The 16,293-nt window shown below is 50.5% G+C and overlaps 4 protein-coding genes across 4 annotated transcripts; all 4 read left to right on the top strand.

Annotated features, from left to right (window-relative positions):
- Nucleotides 1-5: 5 nt before the first annotated feature.
- Nucleotides 6-3,466, top strand: N0V96_009952 (uncharacterized protein; the record flags this gene model as incomplete). The annotated part of the gene is made up of 6 exons (XM_053197352.2): nucleotides 6-323; nucleotides 426-613; nucleotides 670-907; nucleotides 973-1,300; nucleotides 2,220-2,289; nucleotides 2,419-3,466. 6 exons carry the CDS (start codon nucleotides 6-8, stop codon nucleotides 3,464-3,466), a joined length of 2,190 nt encoding a protein of 729 aa, XP_053045230.2.
- An 820-nt stretch (nucleotides 3,467-4,286) lies between these two features.
- On the top strand, nucleotides 4,287-4,689 carry N0V96_009951 (uncharacterized protein; the record flags this gene model as incomplete). Its single annotated transcript, XM_053197353.1, has 2 exons — nucleotides 4,287-4,364; nucleotides 4,429-4,689. 2 exons carry the CDS (start codon nucleotides 4,287-4,289, stop codon nucleotides 4,687-4,689), a joined length of 339 nt encoding a protein of 112 aa, XP_053045231.1.
- Nucleotides 4,690-6,691: 2,002 nt separating this feature from the next.
- N0V96_009950 (uncharacterized protein) lies at nucleotides 6,692-7,253 on the top strand (the record flags this gene model as incomplete). Its single annotated transcript, XM_053197354.2, has 2 exons — nucleotides 6,692-6,893; nucleotides 6,964-7,253. The coding sequence occupies 2 exons, from the start codon at nucleotides 6,692-6,694 to the stop codon at nucleotides 7,251-7,253; spliced, it is 492 nt and encodes a 163-aa protein (XP_053045232.1).
- A 3,197-nt stretch (nucleotides 7,254-10,450) lies between these two features.
- Nucleotides 10,451-11,390, top strand: N0V96_009949 (uncharacterized protein; the record flags this gene model as incomplete). Its single annotated transcript, XM_053197356.2, has 6 exons — nucleotides 10,451-10,586; nucleotides 10,649-10,677; nucleotides 10,741-10,771; nucleotides 10,819-11,098; nucleotides 11,150-11,276; nucleotides 11,325-11,390. The coding sequence occupies 6 exons, from the start codon at nucleotides 10,451-10,453 to the stop codon at nucleotides 11,388-11,390; spliced, it is 669 nt and encodes a 222-aa protein (XP_053045234.2).
- Between the last annotated feature and the right edge of the window lie 4,903 nt (nucleotides 11,391-16,293).

Genomic DNA, 16,293 nt, shown 5'->3' with positions numbered 1-16,293 from the left:
AATCAATGGACGAACCAGGCGTTCGTATCCTCAGCCACTGGGTACCGCGCGATGGAATCAACCACAGCGACATCACCACCAGTATCCACGGATGGGTCGCCGCAGGCAGAGATAGGGGGAGCATCGACATTCTCTGGTCGAGCCTGTTGACAATCATTCTCTGCGTCTGGGTTGCCACCCACCCAAACGCTCTATCGCCGAAAGACAAGTGGTACCACGGCGTCTTTGACAAGGTCAATCTCGCGATGATAGGACTTTTGGGCCCGGATTTCCTTTTCGGACTCGCTGTTGGCCAACTCTCTAGTGCTCGTCGTAGTGTCAAGGTATGAGAAGGCTTTTCACTTCCACGGAATCCGACCAGCGACTGACACGTTTTCCAACGTTGGTAGCAATTTCAAAAAGACAGTCACTTGTGTTGCGGAAAGAAGTGGACGTACAAGCAAGCCTTCTTTGTTGACATGGGTGGGATATTTCTCAAGAGTCCGGACTTTCCGGAAGGGTTTCCCATCGACGCTGAACAGCTGCATTATCTGGTTAAGCACGGTTTTGTCGAGTTCCCTGATATGGAGTCCATGGATATCGCGGAACGGAACACGGTCGATACTCTCTCAAGGTAGCTTCTAAACTTCCACCCACAATCGAAATGGTCCTGCTGTTGACATTCACCAGACTCATCACTCTCTGGCAAGCACTTTGGTTCTTCATTACTGAGATGGACCGCGTCAGAAATGGATTGCCCATTACCGCTCTAGAATTAACGGCGCTATCCTTCACTTTCGCCATGGTTGCGACATTTATTTGCTGGTACCCAAAACCGGCGATTTCCTATCCCCGATACATCGAAACCAAGGTCTCGGACGAGGAGCAAGTGACTTTGGACCAGATTCGAAGCTTTGCCAGATCCCACGTGAGTGCCCATGATTTGTTCCAACATTTGATGTACATTAACAATCGCCGACCTAACTCTCGCAGACGCATCCCCAGCTTCCAGTAGCATGGCACCGTACACCACTCGACGACATCACTCCTCGCATTTTCCGCATAGACGCGTACTGGTGCTTTTACAAAAGGTTGGGCGATATGATGCATCTTCATCCCTACGGACGACCAATCAAAAAGGAACTTTGGGACAGATTTCCCTCCGATATATGGCGCCCTATGGAACTCATGTACTATCCTCTCGGAGGCGTCTTCATCGTTGGCTTCAGCGTTTCCTTCATGATCGGATGGAACTTTCAGTTTCCTACACCGACGGAGCAACTCATTTGGAGGCTGGCAGCGTCGTACCACATGTTTTTCTGTTTGTACGGGGCCTTTCACTGGCTTTACGAAGACCAGAAATGGCATCGCGCCCAGAAACGCCTGCGTGGCGTCGTTCAGCCGACATACCAAGGTATTAACGCGGACGCCGAAGCTCAGAACCAGTCACAGGAAGCCAAGACCTCGCCGACTACGACAAAGGGTATTATCCATCGACTGATGGCATTGGTTCGGTCCGAAGTTAATAACTCGGCGGAAAGGGACCCAACTATGGCGGTGCCCTTGTTTGTGATTATCCCAAATATTCTCATATCTGGGCTGTATGTATCGTGCCGGCTGTACTTTTATGTGGAGGACTTTGTCTCACTCCGGGAGCAACCGAAGGGGATCTACTTGACTGGGAGTAGGTTTCTCCCATTCATCGGGGAGACGTGGTAATGTGGTGGCCCGGCTACAAGTAGACGCAATGAGAACATGGTGATTGATAGATGGATATATTGGCCTCATCAAGGCCATGTTAAGTCAATTCACTGCCTGAAAAAGAATGAGGAATACAACCGGTGGCTCTGGCTCGGTGAAGGGGGGTAGCTCACCGGAACCCAAGGTGACCTATTCAGGCAACTCTAACAGTCCTTCACGGCCGGTAAACCCGGTGTGTCAAAGTGGGCGTTAGCGCCGCCGTCCGTGACCTGACAGACGCACCGAAAATGGGGCAATTTTCTCCGTCGTCCATTGAGAAAAGCGCCGAGTCCTTCCTTAGTGACGCAATGGGGTAATCTTGGCCCGTCACTCCACCAAAGCTCCAGTTCCCTCCACGATTGCCCCCTCGTGCCCCTCATCGCCTTTCATGCTAAAGTGATCCAGCTCGACGATAGCTATATAAAGCTGTCAAATTCACGACATTTCGTTTGAGTCTGTCGTGGGAAGAAAGTTCACAGTTTCTCAAAATCATTATACAGTGCAAAAAGAAGCCACAAGAGACAAGATGGCAGCAGGCAAGACATTCAACGTTGGAATCATTGGATATGGGTAAGTGAGACTATCTCTCAGTCCATGCCATCCTTGCTCTAGAACCCCTTGCATGTTTTCGGAATAGGCTCACTTTCGGCACGACTCACCGAAGACAACTTGAACCACGTGCTGACCGACCATCTGCAGACTATCCGCCAAGGTCTTCCACATCCCTTTCATCAACCTCACACCTCAGTTCAAGTTACACAGCATCGTCCAGCGCAAGCCCACAGCCTCTTCCTCGGCACCAAGTGACTACCCTGAGCTGAAGCACCACACCTCCTTGGAGCCCATGCTTCAGGACCCCGATGTTGACATCATCAACATCCTCACACCACCCAACACTCACTTCAGCTTCTCTAAGCAGGCCCTGCAGGCCGGCAAGCATGTCCTAGTCGAGAAGCCCTTCGTGCCCACCATCGAGGAGGCCGAGGAACTCATTCAGATCGCCAGGGAGAATGAGCGCCTCATCTGTGTCTACCAGAACCGTCGCTGGGACAGTGACTTCCTCACAGTCAAGAAGATGATTGCCGATGGCGTCTTTGGCCGTGTCTACGAGTTCGACACTCACTTTGACCGCTTTCGCGCCGAGCGCCCTACGTCATGGAAGGGCGAGCTGACCATGGCTGAGGGAGGCGGCGCCCTTTTCGACCTAGGATCCCACCTCATCGACCAGGCCTACAATCTCTTCGGCATGCCAGAGACCGTCTACGGCAAGCTCGTTAGCCAACGCGACGGCAAGTTTGACCCCGAGGACCCCGACAGCGTGCACGCCCAGCTCTGCTACCCAGACGGCCTCATCGTCAGCGTACGCATCGGCGTCATGAGCGTTGAGACGAGTCAGCCGCGTTTCTGGGTGCGCGGTACCAAAGCCAGCTACCACAAGACGTGCCTCGACCCTCAGGAGGACCAGCTCAAGGCTGGCGCCAAGCCCACCGATCCTGGTTTCGGTGTCGAGGACCCCATGAACGGCGGGAGATTGCTGCTGGTCAAGGAGGGTGGCCAGGTCGAGGAGCGCATGAAGCCGACGCACAAGCCGGAGACGTATCTCAAGCTCTTCGAGGGCTTCGCCAAGGCTGTTGAGACTGGAAGGGAGGAGTACGTTCCTGTGCCAGCGAGAGAGGCGCGGGATGTCCTGCGTATCATTCACGCTGTCAAGGAGAGCGCAAAGTCGGGACGCGAGGTTCGGTTCTAAGACATTCGTTCAAGTTTGAAATGTCTCTACCGTATGATCCGAAGTTAGCCGCCGTCGATGGTCTCGGGCAACTGGGGCGATGAAGCGGTCGTGGCGTAGCGTGCCGAGCCGATGGGAGAAAACTAGAGCCCGTTGACGCAATACTAGCAAGTACTAGTAAGTCACGTACAAGTTTGTCTATTTTGGAAGGGAAAGGGCTCTAGGTACTTACATGTAGCGAGTTTGTCCTATTATAGCGGTTGCGTCTTATAGTAATCGAAAACGTATCTCATGTCAGCTCGTTCCGGTATGCAGAGCTGCCGTTTATGGAGATTTAGTCTCAGAGACAGTAGAGGGCAAAGTCTTGGACATGCCCGCAACGGGGGACGAACCCCGCCGATCTCCCGCAACGCGCGAAGCCAAGACCCCGACGACACCCAAAGGTGATGGCGCCTGCTGGCAAAAAGAGAGTTCTGTCCACTCACGTGAGAAATTTAATCTGGGATGAGGTGGGATGAGGGAGAAGCTGCGGAGGAATCTGGCTGAGCTTGCCCTTTAACCGGGCTGGGGATGTCTCAAGGCAGGATCTTGGCACACGATGATGGCGGCCCCTAGATTCCTTCCCGTCGTGATGACATCCGGTGAGCAGTCGGAAGGTGTGATCGAAACCCCGCATGACGGAAGGAAATGTCTCGAGGTTATATCGAGTCGATGGAGAGCGACGGAGTATAAAGAGTAGTCGCGATGGCCGGTAGTTGCATCTATCTTGAGATATCATCAGCAAACTTGCACTCACACCATCTAAATATTTTTAGTCGTTACCTGACACACAATCTTCAAGATGCGCTTCAGTCTATTCACTCTCTTCTCCTACATCGCTAGTGTCCTTGCTGGACGATATATCGTCTTCCTGGCCCCGGTAAGACCCCTTGTCTGGACTGAGCTCCATCAGATGCAGTCTTGATACTTACTACCCAAAACAGGCAACCAATATTGACCAGTTCGTCGACAAGCTTCGAGTTCGAGACAGCGATCTCAGGGTCATCACGAAGTGGACCGGCACGACAGCCGGTCTTTACGGTGTTGTCATCGACTCAAACGTGTGGAACGTCTGGACTCTGCGCAAGTTCCGCGAGGTCAGGCTGGCCGAAGAGGATAGGATTGTCACGCTTACCCCTCTGCCAACTGCAGGCTTGCCCGCGGAGCCAGAAGACACCCCGTTCCCTCTCCCTGGCTGGAGCTGAACGAATGATCTCAATCATAAGTCGCTCTGAGACAACAGTCCACATCGGCGGCCTACACAGACACCAGCAAGATTGGCGCCCTGTGTAAAAACAATCTGCTGGATTCCGGTTTAAACACACCCGCCAATGCGACGCCAATCAATACGAAGAACTGAAAGTTTAAGTGGCTAGCTTTTACGAATGACTTTAGATTACTCAGTCAGAGTACAGAATAGGAACAGCTACCTAATTTGACCTCATAACACTTCTGCCCAGTTAAAATAGCGATGCTGCTCAAGGTTTTTAATAACTCCGCCTCTCGTCTGCACTATGTAGTGAACCATGCAATGATTTGTTCAAGCATTCTAAGCAGAGAGGTATCCGAAGCCATTCGATATTGTTGGCTCCATTCTGCGAGAAACTTCTTGTCCGTTATCTAGGACGCGTTGAAGATGTCGAAGGCTTATATCAGTATTTGGTGGGCGTCTTTCAAATCTGAATTTTGAGTGATCACTGATGATAATTGCTAATTGTGCACATCTAGGGTCCCATACTCTCATTTGACATTTCGAGGCAACCGAGGAGGCTAGAATAAATCCACGTAAGCACACCTGGATGATGAAGTTTATAATATGGACTCCGGGAGCTCATACATCCACCAAACTTCAACTCTTGCGGGAATGACTTCCTAAGTCCGACTGCTCGTCAGCTTCCGCCAATTTAGGGAAGGGCGCACACGACGCGTTGCGACTGGACATACGCCCCGAGCTTATGTCAAGCATAAGTCACCAATCTCTACTTGACCAGGGTTCTAACAGCTAAGGTGTGCACATATTCAAAAGTCTGAAGCTGCCTAAGGTGCCTCATCCAGACATTTCCTGAACAACTGGATACGAGATACGCTGGAGATGGATATTTTTGTATCTAAAGTAGTTCCAACTGCTCCCTATCACTCAGTGCCATGCATACCGGCGCCTGGAAACGCGCGCACACGCACGGCAGATGAAACGCCCCCTGATGACTCGACGATGTCCCGACACCGGCGTATCCGGATCTCTGTCAAATGCCAACGACTTTCTATGGATAAGGCTGCCGTTGAACCGGCTGGGCGAGTGGGGGGTTCCTTGCCTGATTTGACATGAACTGGAGTTCGGACTGAGTCGAAGTGTCGATCTTCCCCCACATCCATCTATGCTTGACAGCAAGCGAGGCTCTGCGAAATAAAGACTCGGATTCGGTAAGCCGAGTTATTGTGATTTGGGACGGGTGACGGCACGCCTCATGACATCCGCAACTTCATAGACAAGTGGAAGTCTTCGCCTAACTTGTCACTCTCGTCTTAGCCCGCCATTGAATGATGGCCCCGTTCTAATGTCGGTAGATGAGTGGGTACCCGCCATCCGTGGGTAGGGTGACCTGAACCCGGCTCTAGATCGAGTGAAGGACTTGTGAAGTACTACCGCGGGAGTGGTCTTGTGTAGTTTCCAAAGTTTTTACCGTCTGTTCCAATCGAGGCAGTACAAACAATTTGGATTCCAGAACACTGGTGAATATGGATAGGTGGCTCCTGACTCGCTCCTTGGAGCCGCAAAAGGTGACTGAGTCTTTGAGGCTTGGGTAGTGGGAGGTTCCGCCGCCACGATTCGTGCTATGGCCCTTATGGGCAGATGAAGTAGGCGCACAGGCCGACGGATACAGGGACGCCGGCACTTAGCCTAAAGTCTAATAGAGATATCGCATCGGCCGAGAGACTGAATGAACCACGATGTCAATGAACCACTGATTGATACAGCGTGGCCGCAGTGTTAGCCAAGTCGGGTATGCCCGTCTCGCCAAACTGCTTCGAGTAAGTGTTCTCAATCCAATAATAGCAATCGTACACGCATCTATAAGAGAGCAGTACTACCCAGATGTCTTTGCAGTTCTTGAATAGAAGGACCAACAGATCCGTTCAGCACACTCTTTGGCTTGTAGAACCCATCACACTCTTTCGTTACATTCTTTACTTACACTCTTTTCCAAAATGCCTTCGCTTTTCTCCGTGGTTCTTGCCAGCTTGATGGCCTCTCCTATTCTGGCTGCCATCTCTTCTCCCAATTACGTCCCCTTCGAACTCGAGAAGCGCGACTGCGGCTTCAGCTACTGCGACTGCCAGCGCGTTCAGTGCAGACTTGACTTTTGCTTCGACGACCATGTTGACCCCTGGATTCTGGTCGACAGTGCCAGTAAGTTCCCATTATCCTCGATATTTTACTTGTCTTCCTCGAGCATGCCGCTGATGTTTCCGTCTCACAGTGAACGGCTACTACGGAGTTGACTGCGGCCAATTCGACAACTGGGCGCGCAACGAGCCCGCTGAGTACTGCAACAATGGCCTGCGCAAGGGCAACGCTCTCTTCTACATCAACCGCAAGTTTGGATCCCTCGGGAAGTCCTTCACCGTCAACTACAAGAACACCAACGCGGCGGACCCCCACCGTGGCTCTGTTTCTGGCAGCTGCTACCCTGTTCAGGATGTTCAGTGCAAGTGCCACTCCAGGTATAACGCTGAGAAGCACGATTGCTCGAACAGCTGCAGTGACTAGACAAACACGTTACAGGAAAACTGATTCCATAACTTGGGGAACCTGCTGTATGGCTTGTTCAACTAAGTGGTTGCGATTAAGATTTCGGACGTGTGCTGCAAATGATATCAACAAGAAGATAGAATTATAGGATCCAAATCCGCGACAATGACCGGCCGATTGGCCAGTTCACCCAGCAAAAGCATTGACTTTGAGTGATACCTACAGACTGCCTCACATGACCAGCATTGTGTTCCCAGAGTCCTATCCCAGTTTGTATCGACAACGGTCTTTTGGGGATATGGGCAAAAGATGCGGTCTTGCACATCTCTATCCAAGACTGTGACCTTGACTGGTGTATGGTCTGGTGCGGTGCCGTTCTCAACCCATGCGCGGAGTTGACCAAACAGACTAGTTGGCTCCCCGCTTCTCCCTCCGCCGCAATGGCCCATGCCGGGTACCTCGAAGTGCCGGTAGAAGTCGTGGACTCCCGGGATGAGATCGGAGACTCTGTCGTAGTACTTGCTACTCCCCTTTGGGGGGAGAAGCTCGTCCACCTGTGGGAATATTAAGCTTTTTCACTACCTAGAGATGGATAAGGGGCTCATGCTGACTTACGAGGCCGTGAAAAGTTACCAGCTTACCTCCGGCATCACGGAAAGCAGAAAGATCAGGGTCATCGGTGCCAATGATCGAGTTGTACTTCTGCCGCCCTTGGTGTGCCAGCCAATCAAACTCATAATTACTGAGGTTGGAAATATCAAAATCTGGATCTCTTGCGACGAACAGCGAAAGCCATTGCGTAGCGATAGACAAAGGCACACCTCTGCAGGACCCTGTGGAACAGTTTGTAGCTGCGACGCCGACAGTCAGGTCAGTACCGGGGCTCAGTCCCGGCCACAGCTGTACGCCTTGGGAGTTGCGCATCCCCTGCCACGTAGCGTTGACTACAGCTGCTGCTGCATGACTAACTTCAGGCGCCTCGGAGCAGTTGATTGCTCGACCAACCATATCGAAAGGATTGAAGGTATCAAGACAGGCGTCGACGTCACCAATGATTCCGTCTTTGACACCGTCTAGTCCATCACAAGCAGACACTGCCGCCGCCGTGATCGTCGTGAGTTCACATGCATGGGGGTACTTCCCGATCATATTCATGTACTGCTGAGGCCAGAGCATGCTAGGGAAGAAATCGGTCCATTGGATCCCTGGAGCACCGGCAGCAATGCCATCGTACTGCTTTGGATAGCGCTGTGCCAGCATGAATCCTTGACACCCCCCCCTGAGAGCAGCCATTCCAGTAGCTGGCCCATGACCGTAGTAGGACTTGATGAGAAACTTTCCAATGATCGCCTATAGGTTTGAGAATTAGAAGCGCCAGCTGTGCCAGGGTGATCCAATGACTTACGCCGTCATCGAGTGACACAGACGCAAGGTTCTGCAGATTGTAGAGGTTAACGTTTCCGGGACTGAGAAGTGCCCAAGAACTCGCGTCCAAAGAGTTCCCCAACCCAGCGTCAGTCGTGATCGTCGCATAGCCGTCAGCTATTGCTCCACCCATGGCACTGTAAAAGGGTTCACTGCGGCCTGCAACCCAACCGCCGCCTCCGACAGCCTGAAGACGCCCGTTCCATCCCTCTGCGGGGAGCCAAGCCTCGAAATTGACTACGTCGTATTGGCCCGGGTGGGTGTAGGTTACTGTGATGTTGCAGAAGCTCGCGTTCTGCACTTCGACTGACGGCTGGGTGAAGCGAACAGAAGAAGGGACAGAGATGGTGTAATTGGTGACGAAGTTTGCCTGCAAAGATAGAATCTCTGCTCCAAACAGTGAAACGTTCCCAAACGTCGCTGGGGCGCAAGAAATGCCGACATTTTGAATGGAGACAAGCTCGCGGTAGCAAGAGCGGTGAGGATGGACACGACAATGCACACCACGGCATATCAAGAAAACCACCCTGCTTATACTGCGGCTTACCTATACAGATATAGCACCCGATTTCTTTCCCGTGCCAAGGTACATGGCAAAAATGTTTGGGTAGGATAGTCAAAACTCCCAAAGCTGTCAAGCGCGAGAACGTTGAGCTGATTTGTGCACATTAATCAAGACTTCAGCCATTCAACGCAGCTGTCATATCAGGCCCGGCTAAATAGGCTCCTGCAGAACGCTCATTGTTTCCTAATCTCCTTGATGTTTTTTTTTAGATAGGATCCGGAACCTAGTTCGAAGCCCTGTGCTGAGATAACCTTGGATGTGATCGGAAAAAGTGTAGATTTCGGTGCCTGATGAGTTCCGACTTTGACGGGGTAGCCAAACCTAGCATCAAGGTTTTGTTGAGCTAATTTTGAGAGCTGGGGGCAGTCGACTGTAGCATTCAATTCCGTCAACTTACTCTCACCCTTGGTGCGAAATCCACGTAAGTACTTAATCAAATCATGGTATCGGTCCTGTATCAGCACTTTATAAACTTGACCATATTTGAGCGTGGTGGAAGCACCAGTGGATGATGGGAAGCTTCAGATTTCTTTTTACTTTATGCTGCTTACGTATGCATTATATGATTACCCACTTGCTTGAAGGATGCCAAACGAAGACCGACATCTATGTTCTTTTACTATTCATAGGCTGTTGTGGTTTGCTCCGAACTTATCATCTAATATCAACGGCATGCAGTCTGCCAAACTTGAAGAAACAAACAAAAGCTGACTTGAGACTCAGCAATTGGAGTAGCTGAGGCCGGTCTCGGACCATAATATCATGCGAGCACTTGCATCTCGGAGAAGCTCGTAAAATGACGGACTTACGAGAAACGCAGTGCATACCTTCCAAAGTATATCAACGCTGACAGTGAGAAGTTTGATCAGAGACACCAATCAGGCGTTGCCCTCGTATCGCCTCGCTTATTTATGTCGTGGTTTCGCTACTAGGTGCGCTTGGCTAGGTGCTAGTGGACGCCACAGCGGAACAGCGGAAGTGGTGGCATGACTTTCAGCCCTCAAGGTTTCAAGAGTTCAGGCGCCGGCATTCCATAACGTGAGACTCGCCAAGACAAAAAGAACTAGATATTGCGCGTGATTCCCTGACGATAGCTGGTTTGAGACATCCTATGTATCCTGAATGACCTCGAGTTTGTAAGAATGGACGCCCCAAGGAGCAAAGTCGCAGTGATCGGACTCGGTGAGTGTAGTAAACGTATCGAACGAGTTGGTCATTCTGACACATGGTAGGTGCCTTTGGTATCGTATCTTTGAAGAATCTTGCCGAAGAAGGTTTCGAAGTGACCGGGTTTGAGCGTAATTCCTATGTTGGCGGTCTTTGGAAGTTTACCCGAGAGGATAAGACTTCTGTGTTACCTAGTGAGTAGCACGATGCTCCAGCTACGATTAGCGTTAGACCATCACTGACTGACTTACTACAGCAACTGTTGTCAACATTTCGAAAGAAAGAGTAAGATTTTCCAGAATGTGCAAACAAGTCACTTGATAGTCAACGCAACTGACACATCATCAGGGGTGTTTCACAGACTTCCCGTTTCCTGATGGTAAGTTTGCCAATTGGACTAAAGGCTAGCACTCTCACAACTCATAGCGACAACCAGTCAACCCTCGGCCGAAGAGGTGGCGCAGTATCTTGAGGACTATGTCGATCACTTCAAGCTGCGATCAATGATGCGCCTCAGTACAGTTGTCACTCATGTATCGCATGACGAGGCTCTCAACAAATGGATCATTGAAATTTCTGATTCACCCAAGGAAATGTTTGATAGGGTCATCATCGCAACAGGAATGAACCAAACACCCAACTATCCGAATGTCAAAGGCATTGACCAGTTCAAAGGCGAAACGCTCCACTCCAAATCTTACAAAGGGTCAGTCACACTATGCCGGTTTTGTATCTTTGCTGCTAATGCGCATTTCAGCCCAGAGAACTTCGCAGGGAAGAAAGTGCTGGTCTTCGGCTTGGGGAACACCGGCGCTGACACTGCAACGTCACTTGTGGGCCATGCAAGCGAGATATATGTTTCTCACCGAGAGGGTGCTCTCATCGTAAGTTATGAACCGCAACCTATCGAACACTAAGAGGACTAAGTCTAGTCTGCCGTAAGCTTCCTCGAACCAACAAAGGTCGTCCGATTGACCACACACTCAACATCCGCTTGATCACTTTCCAAAGGCTCCTCGAGCGGTTCTTCCCTAATCTATCTGAACGCCTGTTCAATGGCTTTGTCAAAAAGCTGCAGGATTCTGCATTCAATATTCGTCCTGAGTGGAATCTCTCACCAGCTCCCTCGATCAAGACCAGCACCCCAGTCGTCTCGGACGATATTGTCCCAGCGCTTGAGAGTGGTAAAGTTGAATCTGTACCGGGTGTCAATTGCGTAACCGGGCCGCATGAAGTTAAGTTGATGGATGGAAGGAGTCTGAAGGTGGATGCTATCATCTACTGCACTGGATACAAACCCAACTTCAGTCTATTAGATCACGAAGCCGATCCAACGGCTAATGCGACATCGAAGTGGACTGAAACTCAAGGGTCTAGGGGCAAACCGCTACCTCGCCTGTATCAAAATGTTCTGTCGCTCAAGTACCCAGACTCACTTGCATTCATGGGATGCGTGGCGTTCGCAACAGGGGCATTCGTTCTATATGACCTGGCGTCCATGGCCGTCGTACAAATCTGGAAGGGGAACTCGGATCTTCCACCTCAGCACGAGATGGAGCAGGCGGTCGACGAGCATCATGATTGGCTGTGTGACCTTGCAAAGAAAATTCATGTTCACCCGCAGCTTGTCAATGGCCATTCTTGGTCAGCATGGGCGGACGAAATGGCTGGAACTGGGGTTGACGAATATCTGGGGTGGGGTTGGAAGGGATGGCGATACTGGCTCAAGGATCGATCATTCTGCAACCTTCTCATGGGTGGCATCTACAGTCCACACATCTACCGCTACTTTGATGGCAAGCGAATTCGGTGGGATCGAGCGAGGGAAGAGATTGAGAAGGTGAACGACAACATTTTCAGACACAGGCCCAAAACCGAATAGCACACAACCTGCTTAATGTTGTTGTCTCCATCGGCCAGATGCGCTGATAATACCTTGTAACTCGAATTGACCTTCCAACTCCCTCTTCCAGTCATTGATTTCCTGTAGACAAGTATATAGCAATGACTTGTGTGATATCGACCGCATACCCTTTTCTCCTTTGACACTTCGACTTTACTCTAACTTGCCGAGCGTCGGCTGTCTTTTCGTTCTCCCAAGCATCTCCATGGTCTATTAGATCACACCAACATAATGGTTTCAAAACCATTAACGTTATCTTGGCCTATGCCTGAGTCGCCCACTAGTTCACCGAACATGATGCCGCTGACGTAGCAAGGACTGACAACCTGAAATGACATCGCATTCTCCACCTTGCGAACAATAAAGGGGAGTCTGCTCCCGGAGAGAATAGCAACCACGTCGCCCTCCGCTACCTTCGCAGATGCTCTGCCAATGTAGCCAGAATTGACTGAGAAAATCCGAGAAGATGGGCTTCGCTTGCGTTTCAGCTCGCGAATGAACATCGTACGATAGCGATCGAGCGTCTTTTGCTCTGATGTCCAAAGCTCCGAGTAAGTCTCGCTCAACCTATCGACTTTGTCGAGCCCAGCCCATCTCAATAAGGCCAGAACATCAGTCTTGGCTCCTGGTCCCGTAGAGTTCCCCTTACATAACTTCTCAACATCTCGAACAAGACCGAGAAGGCGAAACAGTGAGACCTGAGGACCATGACCGCGTTGTCCTGATATGCTTTGACAGCTTTTAGCATCGCTATTCATGATGAGGACTTCAACAAGTGCCTGAATTGCAGACTCGGAGGTACCATGACTTGAACAGCCAGTACCGAATGTTTGGTACAATTCCCAGCGACCAGATTCGCTGACGTCAAGTGGCCGCGTCATGAGAATTTCTCCAGCTACGAGACCTTCAACGACGAGACCTTTGGCAGGGAGGTTTTTGGCCGCAGATTCTTCAGTTGACAGTTGCTCAATCGAAAATTCCTCGATCGGGAGTTCTCCGACCACGACTTCCTCAACAGAGTTTAGTTGGATAGAGAGCTGTTCGGCAGCAACCTTTCCAAACGAGAGACGTCCGGCTGGAATCCCTTCAGAAATTAGGAAGTTCTCGGGGGGTTTCTCGTCAGATAAGTCTCTAGCTAGTAGACCGTCAAGTTGGAGGCCTTCAACTGGATGAATGTCGTCGCCCGAGTCCATCTCACAATCGTTTCGTTCTGCTTGCCGGTAGCTCCTGCCAGCAGATGCGTTGAAAGCTTTGGAGAATCCAGCAGCGAGAAATAAGGAGTCTCTGCCGTCTATTCCGCGGAAGTCGGGTACCCAGGACGGAAGACCGATATCTTGACCTTTGGAGGACTGGCAGAGACCCGCGCCGTACAGCAAGCTCAAATCACCAGTGCTCTGAGTATAGCACTGCGTAAAGTCCGCATACACGTCGCGCGTAGAGCTGAGGTAGTCGATAGTCAGATAGTTTCCAATGTTACACAGACCCATGAGCGCATATAGCTTGTCATGATCGTTAGAGGCCTGCAGATGGCTAGTCGGAAACAAGATGTTCTCGATGTTTCCAATTTGACTCAAAGGAACATTTAAGTGCGCAATGTTGAAGAATGCCTTGCGGAACTCGGCGATAGATCTTTTTCGTGGTGTTGATGGTTTCCAGATGGAAGGGTTGCTGGTAAGAGTGTCCAATGTTTTGATCGTCCACCAGTCTGCTACGAAGATGCCACAGTGGACCACTGCCCGCTTTGCTAGGAGGATCTCTTGGAACATCCACATTCGGGACCAGTAAGGCCGTAGGAGGAGCTCTGTCAGCCCGAAAACACCTTCCTCATCATGCATGATTTTCTGGGTGGTAGTCGTCTCATCTTGCAGAGCCTCGCAGCTGTTTAGCAAAGCCATGCCCGCTTCTGTAAAGTCACCTGCTTCACCCAGCCAGATTCTCACACAACTGGCTTCGCTATAGATTCTGTCCATGTTCTGTATCTGTACAGACTTCTCTTCCATGTCCTCCTGGTTGATGCAAAGGCTGTCCGCCCATATCACTCTCTCTTCTTTGTCATGGCGCAAGTAGCAAAGTGCAATTTGAAGGCTCCGTGAGATAGTCATGGACCCCCCATTGACAGTGATGTTGACTGAGTCAAGGCCCTCCCCCCAGCGATATGATAAAGCATCATACTGGGAGGGCTCAATTCCGAGCTGCAGGACGGCGAGGTCGGCAACGACCGGAGCCAGTAGTGACGTAGCGGGCTGCAACTTGATCACACGGATCTCGTCTTTACTCAGAGGAAGCAAATGGTATACTGGTACGAGTCAGTGGCTGAATTGACTTCAAGTTCTTTCATCAACCGAAGGTGATCGGACCTGAATCAGTTTTCCGGCGTGCATCGCTAGCGACGACCACTTCAATGGGCTTGTCACGTCGAATTGATGCCATTGGCTGTATGTGCAAAAGCACAACTGTTTCATTAGTCCGAGTCCTGAACAAGAAGATCCGAAAGTCACAGCTGGGTGACAAAATGAGTATTCTGTCCAACTCACTCTTTTTGTTTGGATGTGTGTCAATGAGCACGCGCTCTTTGCAAATTTTGGCGTTTCGTAGGTCGTATTGTGGTCCCGTGAGTTGGATGAGCTGCGGAAGCAGATATGACAAGGGACCTCCTCTCAAGGTGGGGATCTGGACATTCTTGGTCTCTTATGCAACATAAGCTCTTGGCTGTCACACAATTAAAGATGGAAACCTCAAGGACGATCATGACAGCTCCAGGGAATGGAAGATGATGTATCATTGCCGCAGGCGCTGTTGTCGTAAGCGCGCGCATGAAACTCTACGCTAAGCAAGGGGCTGCGTAGAGCGCTTCTGATCACCTAGAGTCACTGGACTCTTCGGACCGCAGGATTGGCCAATCGACGGTCAAATGCGGAAACTCAGATGACATATGACACCGAGACACATCGAATTAGACCAAACTGGGTTGGAATTTGTCGTGCTCTGGGCTTATTTCGCGCCAGAATTAGATAGTTTTCGATCTTGACTTATGTGCCGGCATAAGCGCAACGACTGATTTGCCGAAATGAGACTACAGGATGGTTCTTGGTGCAATAACAGCTTCTGAAATGAAGAATTTCGAAGTGATAGAGAGAGACCGCAGGAAGGAAGCATGAAGGGTGAAATGACCATTTATCTAGGCAGAGTTTATCTCGCGAGATCTCGAGACTTCAATTTGGTGATACGCTGCGGAATGATATACCTTGATAATGATACATGCTAATACCTGGCTGCCAGATATCTTTCTTAGATCAATGGGATCTCCTGAACCGTCAAGTCATGACTCTCGGTATTCATCAGCTCCCCATACATCATGCCGCTGATGTAACAAGCACCGACAAACTCGAATCCCAACTCTTGTCTCCTCAAAACCACGGGAAAAGGACACCCGAAAAGTAGGGCAATGACATCACCAGACCGTGCAACTATGTTGCACCGCCCAAGCTTGTTGTCATTAGAAACGAACATGCTCGACGCCCGTCCTGCTTTCAACAAAAAGTCTTTCATGAACGCTTTGTAATGAACATCGAGTTGGGAGGCATCAGTCCTTTTCATTGACTCGTAGAAGGTGACGTAGGGAAGATCGCTGCCTCCTTTGGAGCCGAAAAGGGCGTTGAAGTCAACATTGCCGTCTTGCTTCCTGGGAAGTTCGTTGCCCATATATGTCTCCAAGTCTCGCATGAGCCCAAGCATATGATTCAATCGATGATGTTGTTCTGTGGCGCTACGAGCTTCAGAGTCCTCTTCAGTGTACCCATTAGTGTCGTATATGAGACTCTCGAATAGTGATTCGATCTGAGGTTTGTCAGAACCCCCGAGGTGACAGTCGAGCTGTCTAAATTGCAGCATCGCTAACAGTTGCTTCGGAGTCTGCGCATCTTTCAAGACTGGAACTGTGGTTTTGATCGTATCCAAAAGATATCCTTTGGCTATGAAGACTCCGTCGGCATCCCCCG

The sequence above is a fragment of the Colletotrichum fioriniae genome, assembly GCF_027942845.1.
Source record: "Colletotrichum fioriniae strain IMI 355084 chromosome Unknown scaffold_13, whole genome shotgun sequence".
In the NCBI taxonomy this organism is placed as follows: domain Eukaryota; kingdom Fungi; phylum Ascomycota; class Sordariomycetes; order Glomerellales; family Glomerellaceae; genus Colletotrichum; species Colletotrichum fioriniae.
The sequence above is the reverse complement of the archived record's forward strand: the minus strand, read 5'-3'. Positions and strand labels throughout refer to the sequence as shown.